General features: G+C 52.0%; 1 protein-coding gene across 1 annotated transcript; it reads right to left on the minus strand.

Moving 5' to 3' along the window:
* Positions 1-6,191: 6,191 nt before the first annotated feature.
* LOC309685630 (olfactory receptor 14I1-like) lies at positions 6,192-7,127 on the minus strand (the record flags this gene model as incomplete). Its single annotated transcript, XM_082501368.1, has 1 exon — positions 6,192-7,127. One exon carries the CDS (start codon positions 7,125-7,127, stop codon positions 6,192-6,194), a length of 936 nt encoding a protein of 311 aa, XP_082357494.1.
* Between the last annotated feature and the right edge of the window lie 14,648 nt (positions 7,128-21,775).

Below are 21,775 nucleotides of genomic sequence, written 5' to 3' on the forward strand. Positions count from 1 at the left end.
GCTCCTCATAAGATATGTGCTCCAGACCCCTCACCGGTTTCGATGCCCTTCTCCGGACACGCTCCAGTGCCTCAATGTCCTTCTTGTGGTGAGGGCCCCAAAACTGAACACAGCGCTCAAGATGCGGCCTCCCCAGTGCCCAGTACAGGGGGAAAATCACCTCCCTGGTCCTACTGGCTACACTAGTCCTGATACACGCCAGGATGCCGGTGGGCTTCTTGGCCACCTGGGCACACTGCTGGCTCATGTTCAGCTGCTATCAAACAACAGAGGTCCCTCTCTGTGAGCAGCTTTCCAGACACTCCTCCCCAAGCCTGTAGCGTTGGCAGGGGTTGTTGTGGCCAAAGTGTGAGACGCAGCACTTGGCCTCATTGAAACTCCTATAGTCTGCCTTGGCCCATGGGTCCAGTCTGTCGGAATCCCTCTGCAGAGCCTCCCTACCCTCAGGCAGATCAACACTCCCACCCAGCTTGGTGTCATCCGCAAACTGACTGAGGGAGCACTCCATCCCCTCATCCCGATCATTGATGAAGATGTTAAACAGGACTGGCCCCAGCACTGAGCCCTGGGGGACACCACTCCTGACCGCCCGCCAACTGCAATTAACTCCGATCACCACCACTCTCTGGGCACGCCCTTCCAGACAGTTTTTTACCCAGCAAAGCGTGTGCCCATCCAAGCCATGAGCAGCCAGTTTTTCCAGGAGAATGCTGTGGGAAATGGTGTCAAAGGCTTTACTAAAGTCCAGATAGACAACATCCACAGTCTTTCCCTCATCCACTGAGCGCGTGACCACGTTGTAGAAGGAGATCAGGTTAGTCAAGCAGGACCTGCCTTTCACAAATGCCTTTGATAATGTGGCACTGAGTTCCACCTGTCTGTATCAGATTTTATCCCACAGTGAGGGTCTGCAAAACTAGAAAGGGCTACTGCGAATGTGTCAAGAGAATTAGAAAAAGCCATTAATGAGGGCAGGCAGTATGACAGCCTTAGAGGAAGAAATCAAATTTTTATCAAAAATGGTAATATAGAAAGTCTTAGCTCTAGAGCACCCTTTAGAAGTACAGGACAGAGTAGGTGCGTTCTTGAATAAGAGCTGCTGGGGTTTTTATGTCAGTCAAGACCAGAAAAACAAAACTGAGAGAAACAAGAGAAAGACTCATTTAAAAATATTACACAAAATAGGGCAGGGATCTCCCCTAAATCTCTTTGGGTGGCTAACCTCTTGGCTCCCAGACTTAGGAACAGGACTGTGAACTGAAAGGATTTGGGTTGTTGTATTCACTCTCTTGTTTTGCTTTCTAATTAGATGGGTGTGTATTACCTTATGAACTTGATTTACGACTTAAATAATGAAGAGTATAGTGTGACCCTGACGGTGAAAGGAAAAGGAGGGACTGTCAGGAAAATCTCATTCCCGAACTATTGTAACAATTACTCTTTAGAGTACGAAATTGTATGAACTTTCTTAAGATATACAGCGTTTCTATTGCGTACTGCATAGCCATGGTTCAGTCAGCATGACTACAGGACCCAGCTCATTGTCGGGAGGAGAAGACAGCCCCCAGCCTGAAGAAGAAAGGATGCTCCAGCACTGCGCGGATGACGCCAGCCTCCCAGCCCCTCTGACACCCCTGTGAAACCCTCCCCTGATCTGGCATCAGAGATAAGGAACTGCAGCAAGACCGACTCCAGGGACGTCTCCATTAGGAGAGCAGCAGGTGGATGATGATGCCACAGCATGAGAGTTGCTTTGCCAAACAGCAGCCTGCGTGTGCGTGTTAAGTAGCGATCACTCAAATTGTGTTGTACCTGGATGCTCTAAAGGTATAAGAACCATGTGTGAAACTGCATTTGGGGTGTCCCAATTTGACTGGGACCACTCGTGCTCATGAACAGAGAATCACTCGTGTAATTCCATACTTTGTGTCCCAGTCTCTCTCCTGGGTCAGCATGGGCAGTTGGAAAATTTTCATGATGTTATCCTCGAAGGCCGAGAATTGTCCCCAGGGGTGGCCCAGAAGGCATTTGACTGCCTTTATGGTGCTGTCCTCCCAGGCAATGATCGTTCAGGAAGGACTCTGACTGAAACCATGACTCGAATACGACTGCCTCAAGAACATGAGAGCGATGTGCCATCCTCCCCTATGCAAGATGGTCCCCCTTACGAGCCCAGTCGAAAGGAACAGGTGGTTTGCAAACTCTTTTGGGCAAGGATTTCCGATGCTTGTGCAATGCCTCACACAACTGTGGCCTGGGCACTCATAGACAACAGACACCTGATCATTTCCATAGTGTCAGTGTCAGTGTGTGTGCCTTCGGAAACCATGCACGTGCTAACAAGCAATGGGATTTGGGTGAGTGGCGTGTATGTACAGTGAATATGAAGTGCAAATTTATACCCTTGTGAAGGCAGGATTTCAAAAGTTTCAAGCAAAGTCCTTACTGTCGAAAATGCTGAGTTTATTTTTTCTAAGCTAAGAATAACCTAGACTTTCTTTGTTTTAAATAAATGCCCTCTGTCCCCCCTTCCACTCTTCCTTGCCCAGCAAGACTGCAACCTGCTGCCTCCTGTTCTGCAGGCCCTGAGCAATCCATTGCAGAACGGCCTTGAACACGGCCTCTTCTTTCCCACTGAGCTCCTCCTTCTGCAGGACACACAGGAGGTCATTGACAGAGAGCTCCAGAAACTCTCTCGACACCCTGGTCACCCCTTCGAAGTGATGGAGGATGAAAGCATGGGTGTCTTCTCGCAGGTCAATAATAAAGTCAATAATAAAGGCAGTAGTAATACTCGGTGAATCTCCAGAGGCCGACACAGTTCTCCAAGCACAGCTGGGACTGTAAGAACTCGCAGCACAGTCTGACGATGTCCATGACGTTGAACTGGTCGGCCGCTATCAGCAAACGTTCAACGTTGTCGGCCGTGACCGGTACTGTGCCGGTGTAGGCGTGCTCGATAATGAGCTGCATCATTTCAGGTGAAGTGCCGGGGATTTTATAGACATCGTTCCCGGCATTGCTCCAGCGGGTGGAAAACAAAGTCCTGAAAAAAGCAAAGTAGTGCTGGGGGAAAAGCATCTTTGCTGCGTTAGACCCGGACCCTGTTATGCCCTGTGCCTCCTTCCTGGGGCACCAATTTGGGCACACGCAGTAGCCAAGTTGGGAGGCCGTGGGGTTTATTAATTCATGTGTTACGAGCCGGTTGTTTTAACAAGGAGTCACCGCCGCCGGCTGTGCACAGAGAGCCACAGGGCCAGTGCTTCCCTTGCTTCAACAAGACCACCAGAGAATGGCGCTGTGTGGGGAAGGAACACCTCCCGCCCCACGGCAGACAAGCCCGGGTGGCCATGCTCCAGCCCTGCACCGCTTCGTGGGGTTCGTCAGACACCGCTTCCAGCGCTGCTGTGAGATCTTGGGTTGGGGATGAATTCCGGTGTCCAGGGAGGCACCAGGACTATGGGGAAGTGCTGGAAAAGAGGTTCAGTGCCAAGGGAAGCGCTGGAGAGACACTAAGGCAGCGTGACACAGCCTGGGAAATGCTGTGTGTCCCCATCCCCTCTTGTTCCAAGCACTGACCTGAACTATTGACTGCAGCTACAGAGGATGTTCTTGTGAGCACTGAACTCAATGCCACCCACGCTGAGAACCACATCGCAGAGTCTCTCCTCCAGGCAAAGCTCACTGAAGATGGTAGAAAGCACAGCACTCATCTTCCTCTCCCTGGGTGAGGATGAGTGTCGCTGGGAGCCAAGCTATCGCCCACGTCACAGCCTGTGGCAGTGGAAGGTGCTTCTCCTGGAGGTGCTATAGCAGTTTGTCTGTGCCCTCCCTCCAACACCGTCTCCCAACCCCTGCCTGTCTGGTGGCTCTGGAATGTGCCCCAAAGTGAAATCACAGGCGCAGGGGTGACCCGGGACCGGCTGTGAGCCCCCGTGCAGCTGGTGCTTTACCTCCATATTGATTCATGGGTGGTGGCAAATGCTCTGTGGGGGTGGTTACAGCAGTGGGAGCAGAGCAACTGGCAGTGCAGAGGTAGACCCATCTGGGCTGCTGAACTGTGGCAAGACATTGCTGCCCGGATAGAGAATCTGGTTGTGAAAGTACATCATGTAGATGACCACGTACCCAAGGGTCAGGCCACTGAGGAACATCAAAACAACCAGCAGGTGGATCAGGCTGCTAAGGTTGAAGTGGCTCAGGTGGACATGGACTGGCAACGTAAGGGTGAACTATTCATAGCTTGGTGGGCCCATGACGCCTCAAGGCATCAAGGAAGAGATGCGACATATAGATGGGCTCGTGACCAGGGGGTGGACCTGATTACGTTCACTATTGCACAGGTTATCCACGAATGTGAAACGTGTGCTGCATTTAAGCAAGCCAAGCGGTTAAAGCTTCTTTGATATAGAGGACGTTGGCTGAAATATCAATATGGGGAGGCCTGGCAGATTGGTTCTATCACACTCCCTCAAACCCACCAAGGCAAGCGCCACGTGCTCACAACGGTGGAAGGAAGCACCGGACGGCTGGAAACACACCCTCTGCCCCATACCACCGCCCTGAAAAACTATCCTGGCCCTTGAAAAGCAAGTCTGATGGCGACATGGCACCCCAGAGAGAATTGAGTCAGACAGTGGGACTCATTTCCAAACAGCCTCATAGACACCTGGGCCAAAGAGCATGGCATTGGGCGGGTGTATCACATCCCCTACCATGCATGAGCCTCTGGGAAAATGAAACAGTACAACGGACGGCTATAAACTACACTGAGAGCCATGGGTGGTAGGACCTTCAAAAGTTGGGATACACATTTAGCAAAGGCCACCTGGTTAGGTAACATTTGAGGATCTGAATATGTTCGGGAAGACACTCTGGGTTATTCCTGACACAGGCAAAGGCAAAATTATCTGTGGGATTGCTTTTTTTTAAGGCCCTGAGTGCACTTGGTGGGTGATGCGGGAGGATGGGGATGATCGATGTGTTCCTCAAGGGGATTTGATTTTGGTGAGAATGTCCAATGAATCAAATGATATGATATTTATTGCTAAATTACCACTATATGCTCTACCTACGGTATTACAGTGAGAGTGACCTAAATTAATGAAGAATGAACTTTGATGAAACTGAGCAAAGTGCAGAAGTGATGGAACCAGAAGTGGCTGCAGCAACTGGCACCCGGGAATTGTCTTGAGATCGACATCTTCAACCCACAGATGATGGGCATGGGCCATGCCGGCTACACCAGCTGCGAGCTCCAGATGCAGCACGCAACAATTCAACACCACACACCACGTCTCCTGCCGGGAAAGACAATTACAACAGATGGAGCCCAAAGTCATGGACTAAATGAACTCAAGGGACATTTCAGTGGGACGGGCCATGGACTAAGGGAATGATATCTGTGTGCATATATACATATATGAAAGACAGGAAAATGGTGGTGATTTATGGAAAAGTGTAAGACCTGGGCATGAGGTAGATGGTATAGAATAAGGGGCGGACGCTGTCCTGGTTTTGCCTGGGATAGAGTTAATATCCTTCCTGGTAGCTGCTGTGTTTTGGATTGACTATGAGAATAACATTGCTAACACATATTGGTTTAGTTGTTGCTGAGTGATGCTTATATTAAGTCACGGACATTTTCAACTTCCCGTAGAAGGTGGGGGGGCACAGACAAGACAAGCTGGCCAAAGGAATGTTCCATCCCATAGCCGTCATGCTCAGTATATAAATGGGAGTTGGCTTGGGGGAAAGAATCGGTGATCACTTCTCCAGACAGGCGGGGCAAATGATCATTGGGTGGTGACAGTAATATTTTTTACATCACTTTATTCTATATATACTTATACTTATACTTATTATTATTGTTGTTGTTACTGCTACTGCAACTGCTTTTATTTTCTGTTACTGTTCTATTAAACAATATTTATCTCCGCCCGTGTTTTGTTTTTCCCTGTTTTTCCCTTTTCTCGCTATTCTACCTGAGACATCCCGTTTCATTTAAGAGCTGTTACCTGACCGGCCACATCTGACTCAATGTTGTGCAAGGGTCAGACCCAGTAGAATCAAGCCCCAACACAAATAGTATAAACCCAGAAAAATATCAGTCAGCAGGGTTATGACAAGAGAAAAATTAGGCTCATGATCTCAGATAAGACCTGGGCAATGTGTGGAGAAGGGACAGCAGGTTATTGTCGGTGAAACAGCGTCCATTGGGTCAGTTTCCATAGGGCATCCTTGAGCTCCTGGTTCCTCATGCTATAGATGAGGGGGTTCACTGCTGGAGGCACCACCGAGTACAGTAATGACACCACCAGGTCCAGAGATGGGGAGGAGATGGAGGGGGGCTTCAGGTGGGCAAACACTCCAGTGCTGAGAAAGAGGGAGACCACGGCCAGGTGAGGGAGGCACGTGGCAAAGGCTTTGTGCCGTCCCTGCTCAGAGGGGATCCTCAGCACAGCCCTCAAGATCTGCACATAAGACACCACAATGAAAACAAAACACCCAAAGGCTAAACAGACACTAACCACAAGAAGCCCAACTTCCCTGAGGTAGGAGTGTGTGCAGGCGAGCTTGAGGATGTGGGGGATTTCACAGAAGAACTGGTCCACGGCATTGCCCTGGCAGAGGGGCAGTGAAAATGTATTGGCTGTGTGCAGCACAGCATAGGGAAAAACACTGCCCCAGACAGCTGCTGCCATGCGGACACAAGCTCTGCTGCCCAGGAGGGTCCCGTAGTGCAGGGGTTGGCAGATGGCAACGTAGCGGTCATAGGCCATGATGGTGAGAAGAGAAAACTCTGCTGAAATGAAAAAGACAAACAGAAAGACTTGAGCAGCACACCCTGCATAGGAGATGGCCCTGCTGTCCAAGAGGGAATTGGCCATGGCTTTGGGGAGAGTGGTGGAGATGCAACCCAGGTCCGGAACAGAGAGGTTGAGAAGGAAGAAGTACATGGGAGTGTGGAGGCAGTGGTCGCAGGCGATGGCAGTGATGATGAGGCCGTTTCCCAAGAGGGCAGCCAGGTAGATGGCCAGGAAGAGCCCGAAGGTCAAGAGCTGCAGCTCCCGTGTGTCTGCGAATGCCAGGAGGATGAAGTGGTTGATGGAGCTGCTGTTAGACATTTGCTGCTTCTAGGCAGGGGGACGTGGTCGAGGTCTGTTACCAGAGATTTCCCTAAGGAAAATGAAAGCCATTTCCCATAGACTTTGCCCCTCCTGTAATACGCCCTTTTCCTTTTCCAGGAGACATTCCTCAGCTTCCTGACTCGAGCTCTGGTTTACTCTTGCTGATTGTGCTGTGAGGAGCGAAGAGTTCCTGGGAAGAGTGAGGACTGGGGTCCGTGCCGATGTTCTACCTGTTCTGATGGAACCACCTACAATGCAGAAGGGCTTGTCAGCATCTGCACATGCACTGCTAAGGAACCAGGATGGCAGAAGGCAGTTGGAGAGGCTTTGGGTATTTTAAAGCTCCCCCACCTCCCCTGAGCACTGTTCTGGGATGTCAGAAACCCTCAGCATTTCTGCTGCACTCCAGGGGAACAGAGTGAGTGCTGTGAGACATGAGGATTGCCTGGGGCAGAGAGCAGAGTCAGGGGAGATGGTTTGTCCCTCCATCTTGCACCGTCATGAGATGGAGGGGGATTACCCTCTTCTATTATGCAATCAAACAGTGCTGAGAGCAGAAGGGTCGATCTCAGACCATGAAATGTCTCACCCTTTCTCAAGGTCTCAGCAGCCCACCTCTAGCCAAGGACACCCACGGCTCATTTCACCCACCCAACAGCATTTCCTCAGTCACAGAGTCTCTGTGTTTCTCTGTGGGGCTTTCCGGTAACACAAAGGTGCTATGGGACAGGTTGGCATCCTGGAGGGCAGCTCACAGCTTCCATGGACACCCAAAGGACATACCCAATTTATGGCATCTCAGTGAGAGAAAATGGACTCCTTCCCCACCCCCACAGCCTGCATTGCCCACAGCCCCACAGGTCAAAGGAAAGCTGGGACAGTGATTCCCATGGACACATCGGCAGGAGTGGATGAACAAGATCAGTGTGGGACTCTGCAGCTGAAATTCCCATCCCCAGGGAGGCTGACAGCAATAAAAAGATAACTTTAAAGGAGACTCGTGGAGAAACCAGGAGAAATCCCATGAGGGTCTGACTGGGAGAGTCACGGGGAGAGGCAGCCGGGCACTCAGGGCAGCATTACCCTCACCCTGCTGGGCACGCCACCACCCAGACACTGATCATGCAGGGCAGGTGCCCTCAGCCCCACCGCTGGGCAGCAGCAATGGGGCACGTGGCAGGAGGGATGCCCTTCGCCTCTCCTGCTGCTCTGCCGGGCACAGAGCTGACTCCCACCCCAGAGCTCATGGCCGTGAGGGCTGAGGGCTGTGATGGGTGACTCAAGGAAAGCACCTGCACTGCAGGGGTGGCTGGAGGTGCCCCTATCTCCCCTGCAGCAGGGCTTCCAGGAGCAGCTCCCTCCTTCCCTGCCCATCTCCACTGCTTGGAGCTCTCCCTGCCAGCAGCTCTTTCCCTGCCCCCACGTCTCTTCTCTGCAAGTGCTCACAGACCCCATGGCAGCCCCCGTGTGCCCAGCTCTGCCCTGCAGTCTCTGTGTGTGTGCAGGGGCTAAAGAGCAGGTCCCACAGACCCTTGTGAGACTGGAAAGGGGATGCTGGTGCTGTCTGTAGCCCCCAGAGCTGGAAACCGAAGACACAGACTCAGGAAAGCTCCTTATCTCTACAGGGAACCCTCCTTTGAGCTTTCTTTTAAAGTCCCATTGTACATCTGCCACTGCCCACCCAGCCAACCAAGAGAAGAAACAGCAAAAGAAATTTACCTTCATATTAAGGGAACTCCATCTTGAAAAGTCCCTCCAGGAATGACCAGAGGTCATCTGGAGGTGTAAAGAGCCCTGACCCACACAGCACCCTCTTCAAGGCGAAGGACATTGCCCAGCCAGGGGTCACTCCTTCCACCCACAGCTTCTCCCCACAGAAGCTACGTGGGACTTCTCTGGGCAGGCGGAGAGCTGACCCTGGCAGATTGCAGAGTCCCTGCCCGGCACACAGCCCCCGGGCTGCAGGGACCCTGCTGGCAAGGACAGCCCTGCACACCCCTGCCTGCACACCCACCTTCACAGCCCTTTGGCCATTCCTGGGAGAAGGCAGCTGTCATGCCCTGATCCTCTGATGGTGAAGCAGGGAAGCCCCAATCTAGAGAATGTCCTCTTCTTCCACAGCAGAGAAATTATGAGCGTCCTTCTGAAAGATCCCACGGGCTGTGGGAGGTGCCAGCTTTTGGAGATCTCTCCAGCTACTGCAGCTGCTCTGCTTTGGGAAGAGTTCTCCCCCCACTCACCCTCAGCATCCTCCCTCTCCAGACTGCCTTCAACCTCTCTCTGCCTCCCTGCTCTGCCCTCGCTGCCTGCAGGCCGTGCCCTCAGCCCTGCTGCGCTGTGCAGAGGAGCTGCTCCTGGGCAGAGCTGTCTCTCTGCAGCGCTGCCCGCTTGCCAGGACCTCCCTCTGGCCCAGCAGCCCGGCCCAGTTCAGCAGCAGAGGACCCGCTGGGCCTTTCTCTGCCTCCTCCCCGCACTGCCCCAATCCCTCGAGGTGTCCCTGTGCCTCCAGGGCTGACAGCTCCTCCAAGGCAGCGGGGTCTCTCCTGGGGAGCAGAGTTTGAAGCAGAATGAAGTCATCACTGACTGTCCCTCTCTGAACCCTGGATGGACTGATTCCTGCAGTGGGAAGGAATTTCTGCTCTGCCAGGGTGTGTGGACCTACAGGAGGCATCAATGTTCAGTCTTCCTCAGCAATGTTCCTGAGGCCGGAGGGACATTCAGCTTCTCCAGTGCACCCCACAGACCCACCAGAGGGAGGATTCCTCTTGTCTCAGCTCAGCTGCCCAAAATCGGAGTGAGCTCCTTCTCTGAGCTGCCCTGTGAGTAATGGAGACAGAGGCCAGGAGGGAGCTTTTCCGATGCAAACACCGGGTGACATTTGAGGTGCCAGAGGTTGTTCAGGACACGTGCAGGGAACTGCAAGCTCTAATGGAGCAATTGTGAGAGACAGGGCAGCATCTGGGGGCACTGGTGGGGAATCCCTTTGGCCAACGGAAAACATAGAAGATCACAGAATCACAGGACCACAGAATCACAGAATGGTAGTTGTTGGAAGGAACCCTTGGAGATTGTCTAGTGCAACCAACCTGCCAAAGTAGGGTCACCTTTAGCAGGTTGGACAGCAATGAAGCCAGGCGGCTTTTGAATATCTCCACGGAAGGAGACTCCACAGCCTCTCTGGACAGCCTCTTCCAGTGCTTTGGTGCCCTCAAAGTAAAGACATTTTTCCTTGTGTTCAGATGGAATTTCCTGTGTTCCAGTTTGTGCCCGTTTCTCCTTGTGCTGTCACTGGGCAGCACAGAAAAGAGTCTGGCCCCATCCTCTTGACACCCGTCCTTTAGATATTGATAAGCATTGAGGAGATCCCCTCTCAGCCTTCTCTTCTCCAGGCTCAACAGACGCAGCTCTCTCAGCTGTTTCTCATGAGAGGTGCTCCAGTACCCTGAACATCTTTGTAGCCCACTACTGGACTCTTTCCAGTGGTTCCCTGTCTTTCTTGAACTGTGGCGCCTAGAACTAGACACCATACTTCAGATGTGGCCTCAGCAGGGCAGAGCAGAGGGGGAGGATGACCTCCCTCCACCTGCTGCCCACGCTCTTTTGTAATGCACCCCAGGAGACCATAGGCCTTCTTGGCCACCAGGGCTGGCTTATGGTCAACTTATTGTCCACCAGGACTCCCAGGTCCCTCTCAGCAAAGCTGCTTTGCAGCAGGTGAACCCCCAACCTTTACCGGTGCATGGCATTTTTCCTCCCAGGGTGCAGGACTCTACATTTGCCCTTGTTGAATTTCATTATGTTCCTCTCCACCCAACTCTCCAGCCTTTCCAGGTCTCGCTGACCAGCCTGCCGTTTCCTGGGTCCTCCTTCTTGCCCTTTTTGAAGACTGGCGTGACTTTGGCTTTCCTCCAGTCCTCAGGCACTTCTCCTGTCCCCTGTGACCTTTCAAAGATCATAGAATCATAGAATGGTTTAGGTTTGAAAGGACCTTAAAGATTATCAAGTTCCATCCCCCCTGCCATAGCAGGGACATTTCTCACTAGAACAGGTTGCCCAAGGCCACGTCCAGCCTAGCCTTCAACACCTCCAGGGATGGGGCCTCAACAACCTTTCTGGGCAACATGTTCAAGTGCCTTACCACCCTTAAAGTGAAAATCTTCTTCCTAATGTTCAATCTGAACTTGCCCTCTTCCAGTTTAAAGCCAAGATGATGGAGAGCACCTTTGCAATAATATCTGCCAGGTCCCTCAACATTCCTGGGTGCATCCCTTCAGGGTCCATGGATTTGTGGGTGTCAAGTTTGCCTAAATGATCTCTAACCCTATCCACCTTGACCAAGGGAAAATCTTCCCTTTTCCAGGCTTTTTCTCTTCCCCCAGGGCCTTGGATTGCTGAGGGCCGGCTTCAGCCTTCCTCGCTCCATCCCTACATACTCTCGCAATTTTTATATACTCCTCCCAAGTGGCCAGTCCCTTTTTCCACTTTCTGTAAACTTCCCTCTTGCACCTGAGTTTTTTCCAGAAGGTCCTTGCAGATTTCCTGCCTCCTCTTCCCGATTGCTTATTCCTAGGAATGCACTGATCTTGAGCTTGGAGGAAGTGGACCCTTTCTATGGGAAAATCCCATGGGATTCCTCCAAGTATGTCTTTGAAGTGTCCAAAGGCAGCTCTCCTTAAGTCCAGTTCTACTTTTTGCCCTGCTTCTTCCACACAGGATTCGGAACTCCACCATCTCATGGTCACTGCAGCCAAGGCTACCCCCAGCCTTCACATCCCCAACTAGTCCTCCTTTATTTGTCAGTAAGACATCCTGCAGCGCACCTCTCCTCGTTGGTTTCCCCACCAACTGTGTCAAAAAGTTCTCATCAATGCTCTGCAGAAACCTCTGGGACTGTGTGTGACTGGCTGTGTTGTTTCTCCAGCAAATACCAGAATGGCTGAGGTCCCCCATGAGAACCAGGGCCTGTGACCATGAGGCTATTTCTAGCTGTCTGTAGAAGACCTCATCAATTCAGGCATTTCAGAGAGGTCATCAAGCATGCAGGTTTCCCTGGAGGAGAGCGAGAGGATCCATCACAGTCGTACGCACCGTGGAGGTGGTTGGCTTTCTGGATATCACCTTGGGAGTCCACCTAGGAATATTTGTCACTGTTCTGGTTGGCCGGGCTTATTCCCCAGTAAGCTGTGATGACATGAGCATTGTCCCCTTCACCCCAGCCCCAAGCCTTTTGGATTCAAGCCCGCCTCACCAAGCTGGCCAGCCTGCTGCCAAAGATGTAGTCTATGTAGTCTAATCGACCCTCTTTTGCCTTAAAACCTCTACCCATTGCCCTGTCGCAGCAGGCACTGCCCAAAGGGCAATGATGCCATGCTTGGTTTGTTCCTGCGAGCTGTCAGCAGGCAGTGCTCGGAGCCAGGCGCTGCTGCCTGCCACGGGGCCTTCACACCATCATCCCACAGGCAGAGCATTCAGTGGGGTCTCTCAGGGGTGTCCAATCCCAGCTTCTGCCTCCCCTCCTGATTGGAACCCCCCAGTCTGCCCCTCCTTCCCCCTGAGAAGCCACCATGCCCAGCGCCCAGAACCAGCGACTCTGTGGCATCAGCCCTGGGAACAAGGGCACCTTAGGCACCGTGAGGACTGTGGGCACTGCGTTGGCTGCTGCACTGGTGGGGACGACCCCTCGGCTCTTGCAGCTGCCACGTGCCGCTGCTGGCAGTGATGAATGTGCTCCCTGTCCTCGTCCTGCCAGCCCTGTGCTGGGCCGTGAACAGCACATGGGACAGCAGTGGGTAAGGTGCCCGAGGTTCTGAGAGGGAGCTTGGGCAACACTTATGGGCTTCACTGGAGGGTGCCTGCTTGTCCCCTGTGGCCACTCCACAGCTTCTCAAACCCCACATGGGAGCCTGAGACCCTTGCCAGCACCCAGGATGCTGGCCCATCTCACCAGTGGGGCTCAAGCAGAAACAGAGGCAGGCGTACGCACACCCCACAGGGTTCCCTGGCCCTGCTGTCCATGCAACACCTTGTGGGGAGGGGAGATGGCTGACCTTCAACCTGAACCACAGCAAGTCATTGAGCAGGACAGTCATGAGCTTCTAGTGACAGAGGGACCTGCAGGCTCCAGCCCATGGATTCCGACTATGAAACAGCACATGTGGTGGGTGGCACAGATGTCCAGCCAGGCATCTGGCCCTGGACCATCAGCATCCAGCCTGGAGAAGAGAAAGCTCTTTGGGAGACCTTATAGCAGCCTTTCAGTATCTGAAGGGGGGCAACAGGAAAGCTGGGGAGGTACTTTTTACAAGGGCAAGTAGGGACGGGACAAGGGGATTGCTTTCAAACTGGAAGAGGGGAGATTTAGAATAGATATTTGGAAAAAAATATCACTGTGAGGGTGGTGAGACACTGACGCGGGTTGCCCAGGGAAGCTGTGGCTGCCCCATCCCTGGAGGTGTTCAAGGCCTGGTTTGACAGGGCTTGGAGAAACCTGGTCTAGTGGGATGTGTCCCTGCCCAGGGCAGGGGGGCTGGGACTTGGTGATCTTTAATTTCCTTGCCAATCTAAACTATTCTATGAGTCTATGATTCTACAATTCTACTCACACGTCTCAAGCTGCACCATCTATTTGATGCTGTGCACTTCCCATACTGCCTCTACAGGGGCAAACACTCACAGAATTTTGCTGCTTCAACCAGATTAAACGTTTTCATGGTGTTTTCCGTATGCTCCAAATCCAGATTTACTGCACTTCAGTGTTCCATTGGTTCAGAGTGTCCAGAGAGCCAGACCAAAAGCTGCATGATGTGTCATTGCAGTCACCACCATCACCCACGAACCTTCCACTTCAACTGCAGCGCGTGGCCCTAAGTTTACAGACCACAGAATGAAGTTGATATGAGGCAGTTCCTCCAGACAGCTTCCCAGAGAAAACACTGTTTGAGTCCAGCCAAGGGTGTGTCAGGGACAATTCCTTGAGGCAGCCAACCAAATATTATATGAACACAAGTTATTTGTTGACGGAATTCCATGTGCAGGATCAAGGACTGCCTTCAGTCCAACAGTACAGTTCCCTTATTCTTACTGTGGTTTGGAGCACACTGGCCATTGCAGCAAACAATAGACGCTCTCCCCTACCTCTCTCTCCATGGACAGGAAGAAGAGAAAAATACTTATGAACTTAGAAGAAAGTCTGGTACTTTAACACAATATTAATAACAAAATAAAAAAGAAATAATGACATACATACTAAACTGGATCAAACTCCCAAGATGATAATCACGTCACCAGCAGGCCTGGGGAAAGTCCCCAGCTCAACTCTGGGATGGATGAGAACTGCATTCAGGAATACACAGATAGCAATCAAAGACAAACAAACAGCCAGAAACCTCCCAAGACAACAGCCATTGAAGGAAAAAACCTGACCCTTTGATCCCTCAGCTTTTATACTGAGCATGAAACTGATGGGATGAATTACCCTGATGGTCAGTTTGGGGTCACCTGTCCTGTCCGCTCCTTCCCACAGGTGCCACCCCTCTATGCTCTTCTGCTTCTGACCCTCCAATGGGGCAAAGAACCAAGTCAGCTGGCCTTGGGGGTTATACCAATAAGTATGAGAAAGAGAATTCTGCATACCATTCCTCGGCATACATTACAACTTATCAGGTTTTATCGCTCTGAACAGTGTCACCACAATATGAGGTTAATTTCAGAGAGTTCAGTTAGTTCAAAGTGGCTCAGCTGCAAAGTAAAGTTGCTGAACAGAAGAGGGGTTCTGTTTCACCTCAAACCAGCACAGGTGGGCTGTTCTTTTGGGAGGGTATAAGGAGAATAAAAGAGAAGCACTTGTGATTTCAGGGAATGACAAAAGAAGCAAAGGATGCTGTTGGCTGTCTTTACTGATGGCTCCTGTTGTACCAAATGAAACCCAAAGACCACCAGAGCCTTTCCTGTGGAGCTGCTACCCAGCCACACAGCCCCTGCCCTCTGCCATTGACAGCGATGGAGTCACTGCAAAGGTGCAGTAGAAGAAATGAAACAGTTTGTGGTGCTGCAATGGATGGGCACATAGTTCTCAGTACAGACAGGCTGGAAGGCTCAGGGGTGGGGTTCCCTCTTGTGGCTGCATCTCTGGAGAGAGAGGAGCATTAGGAGGGCTTTGGAAGAAGCTGCACAGGTTATGGGGAACTCATTGGCAAAAGCTCAGAAAAACACAGCTTTGTGTTTGAAGAAATAGTGAAGACAGAGAGTCAGGAGTAAAGCTTGGGCCAGCACGGGGTGGGAGTGAGGTGGGGAAGCAGGGGTGGTGGTTGAAATCTGCAGAGAAACGGGCACAGGCAGAGGAAAGTGTAGGACAGCCTGTGGTCACGATGCCCCCCCTCCCCCAACAGAACTGAAATCCTTGTCCTTTCCACTATGGCTGCGGACTCTTCCACTGGAACCCCTGAGAGCACTCCAGTTCCTCACAGACACACTGCTTCGCTGCCTCCTCCCCCACCCTCCAGACAGCCCCAGAGGTTTCCTACACACACCCCCTCATCTCACTGCTCCCAGGAAGAGCCCTGAGCATCCCTTGAAGGAAAAAATGCCCATTGCCAGAGTGTGGGGGTCAGCACTTGAATATCCTGCTTGTTGAGACACATCAAGGGCTTTCACAGACACTTTCACATTTCATTTCCAACTGGAAGCAGTGCCTCTGGCTTTCTGCTTCAGGGACAGTCAGGGATGGCCCTCAGTGGGGACCGCTGACGCCCTTAGAACCTTGGAGGCTGACTTGCACTGCTCTAGAGACCACTTCAATCCACTCTCAGTACCTGCAGTTCAGGAACTGGGCACCAGAGGGCTCATTAACATGCAAAATGACATAACGAGCAATGGCTCTGGGCATAATTTTATTATACAATTCTGCTGTAGTTAATTAAAGGGATTTCAGAAGAGGAAAGGTTTCAATAGTAAATAACAAGAAGAAAGGATTTATTTTTCTTTCTGTTTCTTTATTTGTCTGCTTCATTCATGTGTCTGTCTTCATTGATATCAGCAATTTCCAAATGACACTGAAACTGGACCTCTCCAAACGGAGTCTGACTGAGTAGGGCAGTCAAGACCCTGTATGTCAGACACTCTATGGGCAGCCTTTGTCCCCACCTCCAACCCCGCCTTTCTCTCATCAGCCACCTGGGACTTACAGCACCTTTCCTCAAATCTCAGCTTTCTCTGCTACACTCTGGAGTTGCAGGTTTCAGCCCTTTGGAAACAGTTTCCACCTGTTTCACTTAGGGAATAAACTGCACCCAGACACAGAATTTTCTTTGTAGCAAAAAAAACGAGACCAAAGGAAGGCATGGTTCAATAGAAAATAAAATACTCTGTTGTACATTAAGTCCACCTTTCCTCCTCTGAAGTCCACTCTCCACAGAGGACAGCCTTAGACCAAAGGCAAACACATTTCTGTGCCAAGCACGGATCCCGAGAACCCCCAAAGCACTCCCTGCCCCAGAGTCTCTTGGTTCATATGCGCTCACAGCGAGGCACACGCTGAAGTCACGAGCTCCCTCCATTCACAGAGGGAAGCAAAGAGACAAAGTGAACGGCATGCTCTCTTTGGAATGGCCAAAGGTGCACTAACCCCAAGGAGTCTTGGTTACATCTTCAGGCAGACTGAAGCATCCACACCCACTCCTTGCCCATCCTCCTCCAGTGCTGGACAGCTTGGGTGCAATTGTCCAGGCTTCATTTTCTCCCGGAGGGAGAGAAATCAGTTGTCTCCACTCAGATGCTTTGCCCTACCCTGCCTGTCCACCAGCCGCAGCTCCACAACTGCTCGATCAGCCCGGGGTCACACTTCCCAGTCCCACATTGGGTCTTCAGCTATGCCTGGGAATCTGGGAGGCAGTGGGCACCTCTGTGTGGGCATCAGCCCCTGAATGACGAAGTGAGGCAGAAGTTGAAACATGCAGAAAAGACCTCGGTGTAATAAGTGTGTCAGAAGTCTTCATTTTCAGAACTTTGATACTGTTCTGTAAATTGTCATATTTTTTTGCATATGTCCTGGACAGAGACCAGACAGCTGAGGACACTTTGTCTCCCTCTGACTGTTTACCTCTGGAGTCTTGCCTTGAGGCACAGTGGCTGAGAAGAACTTGTTTCTGAAACATGAGGCAAAGAGGGTGTGAAGTATACATCTGTCTCCACCTAGTCTTACTGAGATAAGCTGTGACCAGACATTATCTTTATTTCTTCTTCAAGTGTTCCTGAAATAATGTTGAGTTCTTGAATTCTCTTCCATGTTTCAAGCAAATTTTGATAGACAAGCTTGCTGTGTTTGGAGGATGCTGTCCTTGAAGACCAGGTATACTTAGCTTTCCTGCCCACCAGTGCTGCTGACCATGGGATGCTGGCTACCTCTCCCCAAAGTAAGCCAAAATCTGCTCCACTGACGACCGGCATCTACAGTCTTCTATTCCCTTTTCTCCCTCTCCTCAGGAGATCATGCCGCACCATTTCTGGGTCACAACAGACCGTCTTCACATCCCTGAGCAGCTCTTGCTTGCAAGTATCAGATCTGGGTTTGGATGACCCTTGTTGGCCTATCTGGCAGCTGTGCTCAGAAGCTGTCCCAAAACTGCCTGGACTGTTTGCATCCTGCGGTGTTGCCCTTCCAGAAAATGCCAGGTCATTAAAGTCCCCGTGGAGGACCAGGCTTCTTCTACACCCAGAGACTTCTTTGGGGTGCTTAGAAAAGACTATGCCAACTGCCCCACCCTGACTGTGGCTTCCTTATCTCCCACCACAAAAGCACTGTTACTGGCACTTCCTCTGACCTCCACTCACAAGGGCTCACCCAATTTGTCACTTGCCCCATGAAGGAGCTCCATACATCCAAGCAACTTGTTCACTTTGAGGGAAACCCCACCCCCGATCCTTCCAGCCTGTCTGTACTGAAAACTATGAACCCATCCATTGCAGCACCCCAAACTCTGTGACTTCTACCACACCTTGGCAGTTACTCCATCGGTGTCAAAAACCAGAGGCTCCAGCTCGTCCTGGCTGAGGGCATCAGTGCCTGTAAGGGCTGTAGCACCTCAGGTTTAGCACCAGGCCAAGCTCTGACTGAGAGAAACCTTGGACCAAGCGTTCCAGACCCCCTATTTGCAAAGGCTTTGCCTCAGAGAAGAGCCATGCCAAAGGGGATGGAAACCCAAAGTTGAAATGATTGGATGTCAAGAGAGTGAGCAAAGCCTGCCGTCCCCAAGGACAGAGAGAAACAGGGCTGGGAAGTGCAGCCCTGGCAAGATACAGGGGTGCTGTCAATGCTGTCTCTGTTGCTCCAGAAGGCCTTCAAGTGGACGTGAATGCCATCTCCATGAACAACAAGGTGCTGCTGAGCAGCCCACTGTGAAAATTGTTGGTCTGTTCCTTGACTGTGTCTTCAAGGGGATGAGTCAAGTGGGGGAGAGAGAAAGCCCACCATTCTGAGAGCGTAGGCCCATTCGTGATGTGCCTCGTGTTCCTGCACTGCCCTATGTCTACTGAATGGAGAAGGGACAGACCTTGCCACGCTGTGGTGGGGGCAATCCGTGGCTGGCACAAAGGCACCGAACCTGTCTGCAGGGCCGTCTGGAGTGTCTCTCCCACACTCGCTCAGAACGGGGATGGCTTTCCTGTGCAGTACCTGCCGGCCACATGTAGCGATGTGTGAGAGCCTTGGCATCTCACAAAACTACAGGCTTCTGTTGGGACACCAAAGAGAGGAACTGCCTGGAATCTCATTAGTCAACGTGGGGATGAAAACCATCATCGTAGTCAATGGAGATCTAGTCAACGCAGCTGACGGAAAAGAGACAAAGTGAGCTCTCCCTGTGGTACAGGACACCATTTGGGTAGATGGCACATAGGCTGCAAAGGAAACAGTAAATAGGGACAGGTGCAGTTCTCTTCCATTGTCCTTGGACAACCTCTGGCACCTCAAATGTCACCAGGTGTTTCATCTGAACAGCCAGCTCCTACCCTACATCTTCATTCATTACCATGGCAGCTGAGACAAGGAGCTCACATGCAGGTGCCTATTTAACGCCCGCCTGAAGTGAGGCAAGAGGAGTGCCACCGCTTGTGGGTTTGTGACAGGCATGGGAGGGAGCTGAGTCCCCTTCCAGTGCTAGCAATAGAAACACAGGATGAGATGCCTCCATTGACTCAGCTGAGCTCTATCCCCCACCAGGAGTAAAGAAGGTCCCTGCCTGCCATTGTCTGCATGTCCTGCCCAATAAGACAAGAAAGTAGTCTGAGTATCCTGGACAGGTCTTCCAGAGCTGGCACATGCCATGGCTGAGAGGAGCTGTCACGGTGTCTGTCTTGGCTTCTCTGGGGTGGAGAAGGAGGACGTGCTGCAGAGCAGGGCTTCCCTGCTGCACCGTCAGAGGGAAAGGTCATGATGGCTGCCTTCTCCTGGGGATGGCTTCAGGGGTGGGAAGCTGCGGGTGCAGCTAGGGCTGCCCTGGGCTGTCCTTTACAACAGGGTCCGCGCACTCCAGGGAGCCCCCTGTGTGCCAGGGCAGGGACTTTGCCCCCTGCCAGGATCCCCACTCAGCCTGCCCACAGAGCTCCCCACGCTGCTGTGGGGAGAAGCTGTGAGTGGAAGGAGGGATCCCTTTAAGGGGAGAATCACAGACTCATGGAATGGTCAGAGTAGGAAGGGACTTGAAGATCAACTAGTTCCACCGCCCCTGTCCTGGGCAAGGGCACCTCATTCTAGATCAGGTTGCTCAAAGCCCTGTCTAACCTGGCCTTGAACACTTCCAGGGATGGGGCCTCAACAACCTCTCTGGGCAGCCTCTTCCAGTGTCTCACCATCTCAGAGTGAAGAATTTCTTCCTAAGACCTCATCTAAATCTACGCACTTTCAGTGTAAAATGATTACTCCTTGTCCTATCGCTGCACTCCCTGATAAAGAGTCCCTCTCCAGCTTTCCTCTAGGCCCCGTTTAGGTACTGACAGACTGCTATAAGGTCCCCACAGAGCCTTCCTTCTCCAGGCTGAACAACCCCAACTCCCTCAGTCTGTCTTCACAGGAGAGGTTCTCCAGCCCTTGATCATCTTTGTGGCCCTCCTATGCACATGCTCCAACAGGTCACAGAATCACAGAGCATTAGGTTTGGAAAGGACCTCTGGAGATCATCTAGTCCAAACCCCTGCCCGAGCAAGGGCACCTACAGCAGTTGGACAGGACGGCATCCAGCTGGGTTTGGAATGTCTCCAGAGTCAGAGATTCCACCACCTCTCTGGGCAGCCTGTGCCAGTGCTCTGACACCCTCAAAGTAAACAAGTTCCTCCTCATGTTTAGATGGAGCTTCCTAGCCTGCAAGACTATGATCTAATCGGCATTGCGGAGACATTGTGGGATGGCTCCTATGACTGGAGTGTTGGAATGGATGGGCACAGGCTCTTGAGGAAGGAAGGGCAGCGGAGACGAGGAAGGGGTGTCACCCTCTATGTCAAGGACCAGCTGGAGTGCATGCAGCTCTGCCTGGGGATGGATAAGGAGCTGACCGAGAGCTTATAGGTCAAGATTTAAGGGAGAGCACAGAGAGGTGATGTCACAGGGGGGTTCTGCTACAGGCCCCTGACGAGGAAGACCGAGTGGATAAGATCCTCTATAGACAGATTGGAGTAGGCTCATGTTCACAAGCCCTGGTCCTCAGAGGGAACTTCAGCCACCCTGATAGCTGTTGCAAGGAAAGCACAGCAGCGCATAGGCAATCCAGGAGGTTCCTGGAACGCATCCTTCTCCAAGTGACAGAGGAGCCAATGAGAAGAGGTGCCATGCTGGACGTTGTCCTGACCAACAAAGAGGGTCTGGTGGGGAATGTCATGGTCCAGGGCAGCCTTGGCTGCAGTGACCTTGAGGTGGCAGATTCTGAGATCTTTAAGATGGCCAGGAGGGCACACAGTAAACTCTGGATTTCAGGAGATCAGACTTTGGCCTCTTCAGGGATCTGCTTGGTGGACTACATTGGGACAAATCCCTGGAAGGAAGAGAGGCCCAAGAGAGTTGGCTAATCTCCAAGGGCTACCTCTGCCAAGCTCAGGAGCGATACATCCCAGCAAAGAGGAAGTCAGACAAAGACGCCAGGAGGCCTGCGTTGATGACCAAGCAGCTCCTGGTCAATCTCAAATAAACAAAGGAAGCCTACAGAGGGTGGAAGCAAGGACAGGTAGCCTGGGAGGAATTGTATGGGCAGCCAGGGATCAGGTTAGAAAAGCTAAAGCCCAGGTAGAGGTGAATCTGGCCAGGGGCATGAGGGGCAACAAGAAAGCCTTCTATAGGTATGTGGGTGACAAAAGGAAGACTAGGGAACATGTGGGCCCACTCGGGAAGGAACTGGGAGACCTGGTCACCCGGGACATGGAGAAGGCTGAGGTACTCAACGACTTCTTTGCCTCAGTCTTCCTTGGAAAGGTCTCTAACACTGCCGTTGTCCTCTCCCAGGCACTTCCCAGCCCTCCCCAGCCCCTCCCCAGCTCTGCCCACCTCCCCTTCCCTCTCCCCAGGACAACACAGCCCAGCAGCCCAGTCTGGACTGGCCCCACAGCACTGCCTGCCACAGGCTGATGCAGAGCTCTGGGCACTCACCGCACAGCCCCAGCTCCTC

The sequence above is a fragment of the Vanellus vanellus genome, assembly GCF_965231255.1.
Source record: "Vanellus vanellus genome assembly, contig: HAP1_SCAFFOLD_147, whole genome shotgun sequence".
In the NCBI taxonomy this organism is placed as follows: Eukaryota; Metazoa; Chordata; class Aves; order Charadriiformes; family Charadriidae; genus Vanellus; species Vanellus vanellus.